At 35.2% G+C, this 6,000-nt stretch overlaps 1 protein-coding gene across 1 annotated transcript in view; it reads left to right on the top strand.

Annotated features, from left to right (window-relative positions):
• PIGK (phosphatidylinositol glycan anchor biosynthesis class K) overlaps positions 1-4,592 on the top strand; it is a 125,524-nt gene extending 120,932 nt beyond the window's left edge. The window contains exon 11 of the mRNA XM_047726582.1: positions 4,247-4,592. Within this exon, the coding sequence (XP_047582538.1) occupies positions 4,247-4,363 (117 nt within the window). The 3' untranslated portion in view covers positions 4,364-4,592. The remainder of the gene's footprint in view (positions 1-4,246) is intronic.
• Positions 4,593-6,000: the final 1,408 nt, after the last annotated feature.

Below are 6,000 nucleotides of genomic sequence, written 5' to 3' on the forward strand. Positions count from 1 at the left end.
TTACACAGAAGTGTCCATGTCTTCTGCCCATTTTTTGACATGATTATCTGTTTTGTGTGTGTTGAGTTTGAGAAGTTCTTTATAGATCCTGGATATCAGCCTTCTGTCTGTACTGTCATTTGCAAATATCTTCTCCCATTCTGTGGGTTTCCTCTTTGTTTTGTTGACTGTTTCCTTTGCTGTACAGAAGCTTTTGATCTTGATGAAGTCCCAAAAATTCATTTTTGCTTTTGTTTCCTTTGCCTTTGGAGACATATCTTGAAAGAAGTTGCTGTGGCTGATATCAAAGAGGTTATTGCCTATGTTCTCCTCTGTGATTCTGATGGATTCCTATCTCACATTGAGGTCTTTTATCCATTTCAAGTTTATCTTTGTGTATGGTGTAAGAGAGGGGTCGAGTTTCATTCTTCTGCATATAGCTGTCCAATTTTCCCAGCACCATTTATTGAAGTGACTGTCAAAGAAGACACAAAAAGATGGAAGACCATTCCATGCTCATGGATTGGGAGAATAAACATTGTTAAAATGTCTATACTACCTAGAGCAATATATACTTTTAATGCCATTCTGATCAAAATTCCACCAGTATTTTTCAAAGAGCTGGAGCAAACAATCCTAAAATTTGTATGGAATCAGAAGAGACCCCCAATTGCTAAGGAAATGTTGAAAAAGAAAAAAACTGGCGGCATCACATTACCTGATTTCAAGCTTGACTACAAAGCTGTGATCACCAAGACAGCATTGTACTGGCATAAAAACAGACACATAGACCAGTGCAACAGAGTAGAGAACCCAGATATGGACCCTCAACTCTATGGTCAAATAATCTTTGACAAAGCAGGAAAAAATATACAGTAGGTCAATACTCTTAAACTGAAATTCCAGGGAACATCTTCAAACTATTGTATAAAGATGTGCTTCCATTAATAACTAATAATGACAATCTTTTCCCCATTTATGGAAAAATAATTTTTGATTTAGCTTTTTCATCCCTTTGGCATTGGTTACAAATTTTCTGAATAACAGAAAATAAACATGACAAAAACCAGGCAGTGGTAACTAATGTTTAGTTCACTCGTTTTTCATTGTCACGTGCTTGTGATATCTACCTTCCCTATCTTTAATATAATTGTGCTTTATAGTAATCTATATATTGTAATCTTTATATTAATCTATATTTCCTACTGGAATTAAATTAAGATTTTTCATAGTGTGTCACTAATCGTTTCCATCTGAAATGCCACTGGACTTACCATCTTGTAAGATACTAGAAGGAAAGAACCTCTGTCATCATCATCATTTCACATGTGATCAGAGCCATTTCAGAGTTTTGCATAGAAAGTAATATGAGGAAGAATTGCATTACGATATTTTTGGTGTTTGGGGAGTTTTCTGGAAGGAATGAGAATAGACTTAGGGTGGCACATAACCACTGTAAACAATATTGTCAGTTGTATTTATATTATGTGGTTGATTAAAAACTGCATTATGATATGGAAATAGTAAGGTAGATTTCTCTCCTATTAGTTTGACTAATTAATTTTGAACTAAAATTTATACAAAAATCAGACTGTTGCAGATATTGCTTCTCATAACTAACGCAAAGAAAGTTATCTAAAAAGTATTTTGAGTTTCAAATCATCACTTTTCTAGGTAGGAACAGGTTGTTATAGACTACACTTTCAGAAAACACATCATTGATGTAATTGTGCATTCATTCATTCCCAGGAGGTCTGTGTTACTATGCCCATTTTATAGATGCAGAAATTAAGAGTGGTGAAGTGGCCTGACAGGTAACATGGGCTTTGAGTGTTAAAACTAAACTTTGAAACCAAAGCAGTTGATTCTAAATCCCATGCTCTTTGAACCACACCACACCGAACCCTTGTTTTTAAATTATTTATTTAATTTTTTAAATTACCAAAGTAATGTGTGCTTGAAACAAACAATTCCTATGTGGATACATATGAGGCTTTTATTAGTATACAAATATGTATACATATTATACAAATATATATTTGTATTTAGGACAGTGTGTCTAGCAGCAATATGATTGATAGATGGAAAAGAAAAGGCATCTTGGAGGAAGAGAAGTGAGTTAGGACACTATTTCAGTGACCCTGACAAGAAATGATAAGAACTAGAACTAAGATAGTGGCAGTAGCAATAGAAAACTTAGAAAGGACAGACATGATAGTTAGAAAACCTGCAAGAATTGGGAACTCATGGAAGTGAGAAGGTCTGAGAATTGGGGGAGCTAGGAATGACTTCCAGCTTTATCACTTTGGTAATATGCCACTGATATGGATGCAGTAATGGAAAACAGAAAAGATGTCTGTTAATTGTACATAAATCTAGGATTTTAGTATATAGTTCCATGTTAGTGATATAAATTTGGGAGTCATAAGTTTGCTGACAGAGGTCAAAACCAGGGTACAGTTGTCACCCAGGGAGATTATATAAAGGGAGAGAATAAATGGGCGAGGGCAGAGCTCTAGATACCACTAGCATTTAAGGAGCAAAGAGGACTGAAAACGAATGGTTAGAGAAATAGAGGAAAAATCTGGAGAGAGTACCACTGAAGCCAAGAGAGGAGAGTTTCAGAAGAGAAGGAAGAAGTTGCAGAAAGATAACCTAATTGAAATCCAGGCATTTCCATAGATAACTTCTCCATTTATAAAATTAAAAGAAAAACAGTTTCATTGTATCAAAATATTCTTTTGAATTCTTTTACTGGGTTTATAATGTTGTATACTTTAGACAACTATCAGCTATTTTAAAGCATAGATAATATAAATAACTATAGAATGTGGCAGGATATTACTAGCATCGCCCTTACCGATGAATTCTGGTTGATTTGACTTGATTTGTTTTATATTTAAGCTTGCCTGCCTGCCTGCCTGCCTCCTTTCCTCTTGTAATGTGATGAGTTTAGGATTGAATAAAGAACGTTAGGTTGGGAAACCAAACTGTAACATGCAGATGCCTCTAAGAGATTTATGAACCTTCCTTGGCTAGTTTACATGGTGAGTTTAAAGAAAATTTTAGATTACAGTTTCTCTTCACTCAGTTCTACTCTAAAACATGATTCTAGGGACGCCTAGGTGGTGCAGTCAGTTAAGTGACCGACTCGGGTTCAGCTTGGGTCATGATCTCAGGTTGTGGGATCGAGCCCTTTCTTAAAGGGCTCCATGCTCAGCACCATGGAGTCTGCTTAGGTTTCTCTTTCTCCCTCTACCTCCCCCCACCAATACCACACACTCTCTCTCTCAAATAAATATATCTTTAAAAATATATATGATTCTCATAGCATAACTGTCCTTACAATCTTGGCCAGTAGTTTAGGAAGTAAACCTCATAAAAAGATGATAGTTACAGACCTCCCGATTTCAGGGACATAACATAGCTGTTGCAATGACAACTAAATGGAGAGGACTGGTCTGCCTTTCCTTGCTGGATAAAGAAATATACAAGACACTTGGCTGGGTGTTGAGAGGTAGGGAATAGACAAGGGAATATAAAATGGACTCAGCCAAACTTTTCCCCCTGGAAGTTTTCAGGGAGATAACTGATAAACATAATTATGTTACTAGATAAAAGAGTAGAAGGAGCTACACATTCAAAGAAAAGAATATATCAGGTGTGAAAATCTGAAGGAGTTGGCATTTCAGTTGGTGAGTTTCAGGTAGGCAGAGAGGAGAAGGAACATTGTGTCAAGGGCTTAACATGACCAAAAGTATGGGCCCCCAAACAAGTATTTGTTGAATAGCAGAACAAATGGAATTGGATAGCATTTGTTTTTCCACTGACTTAATGAGTATAGTATATGTATGTCTCCTGTGTGCCAGGCACTGTGGCAGGTGGATGCTGGGAATACAAGCAAGATGGCCCTCATAGAGCTATAGTCTAGTGGGAGAGACAGACAAAACCAACAAACTAATGAATATACAAATTCAAAGTGCAAAGGACTAGTAGGCTACGGAAGAGCTTGGGTGAAGAGAGATGTTTGGCTGGGTAGTCAAGGAAGTCTCTTTGAAGAAACAAAATGGCCATCTGAAACTGACCTTCGTAAGAACCACGTTGAACTATTTACCCAGTTAGAAGCTTTTGTTGTTGTTGCTGTTCTAATACATTTAATTTGGTTAAATTACTCCCCCTTCAAACACAGGTTGTGAAATTTCTGTTTTCCATCAGTATTTGTTTGACCCAATATTGTTAAGTTCACCATGTCCTCTTTGTTTTGCAGAAACCAAAGCTGAAAGATTGGCATCCTCCTGGGGGTTTTATTCTGGGATTGTGGGCACTCATTATAATGGTTTTCTTCAAAACATATGGAATCAAGCATATGAAGTTCATTTTCTAGTTGTGTGAAGAAGACGGCATAGAAGACTGCAAACTTGGATAAAATTTTATGTCATTATGCTTTTTAAAAAATACATGTTCTTGTGCGAATTGGGCAAAAAGTATAGGGAAACTAAATTTGAATGAACTATTTTATAACTTGAAGAAAAACAACTGTTAATGCGGGTGCTTAGTGGCACTAATTATACTTGTTTTTTGTTGTGCATGTTATTAAAAAGATTGGACAAAGATCAGAGTATATTTAATGGCTGTTTTTGAAAATAAAAATTTTCCCTAATCTTACCCCCTTTTCATTTGGAAAAGAAGAAAATGTGAAGACATTTAAATTCTCATTAGCAGAGGTAATTTCTGTCAGGATTTTTGTGTGTGTTCTCCTAGTCTCTTTTTTCTATGTACATATTTTTTTTCCTAAATATAGATCGTATAGAATATTTCATTCTGTAATTTTACTTTTCATTTTACAATATGTTATCAACCCTTCCCCTCTCCTTGGACATTTTTCAGAACACATTGTGAATAGTTGCACAGTATGCATTTTATGAATGTACAGTAAGTTATTTAACACTCTTCTGTTGTTGGAGCTACTTACCTTGTTCTCAGAATCTTCCTTTGGTTCATTCTTCAATGTGTTAGTATTTTACTCTGAGCCACTCATAGAATTCTGCAGCTTTAATTATATGTAAATATAAAAAAAATGAGCTCCTAACTGAAGTCTTCAGAACCTTATTTGCTGTCAGTTTTCTGGAAAATATAAGACCTTTGAGAATTTCATATTATTGACTACACAAGAGAAACAGATCCCATCATTTTTAATTTCTAAGCTTTCTGTGATCCTCAAGAGTTGATTACGTCCTCTACAGTTTCCATATTGAAAGAGACACTGTTTCATTCTGTTTAAGGTAAGCCTTGTTCACTGGCTGGGTCTATACTTTTCCTGAGATAATCTCATAGAGTGGATGACTGTCTGGAAAGTTCACACGTAGGGCCCTACCTTCATGTTTGATGCATCACTTAAGGCAGAAAAGACCTTTCTGCTCTCTGACATCACTGATTTTTTTTTTTAAGCTAATTAGCCATCTTCCTATCTTTCTCATAACTGGCAGTAGTGTTGCAATTGTGTTTCGCCATCAGCCCCAGATACTGTTTTGTTCTTTGTTTTTTGGTTTTTTGAATACAAGAGTGAAAAAAACCATGAAGTTAAGTATTCATGTCCCACAAGATAACTTTTTATATTTTTTTACCTTTTTATATTTTATCTGTTTTTTCTAAGAATTTATGTGTTAACCTTTATTCATTACAAAGTTCTGATTTATGATTATAGGTAACTTTAAGAAGACAACTCTTCCTCCACAATAAAACCTCCTAAAATTAATATTCCATAGGATTTGTTTTCCTTTTAACACTTAAAATATTACCCTTTAATTACATGCAAAATGGTCGTACTTTTCATAGGCAAAGGATTAACTGTTAACTGTCAGGTTAGAACAAATGATATTAAGGCTTTTTGCCAGCTCTGAATCTTCATTTGAATTGATCTTCTTATTGGTGTACTAGATAAATTCAGATATTTTATCTGAATGAATGGAGAGGGATTCTTCTGTACAAAGGGAAAAACAAGCTTACTATTGACTAGCCAGA

This window comes from Lutra lutra, chromosome 4 (assembly GCF_902655055.1).
Source record: "Lutra lutra chromosome 4, mLutLut1.2, whole genome shotgun sequence".
Lineage (NCBI taxonomy): Eukaryota > Metazoa > Chordata > Mammalia > Carnivora > Mustelidae > Lutra > Lutra lutra.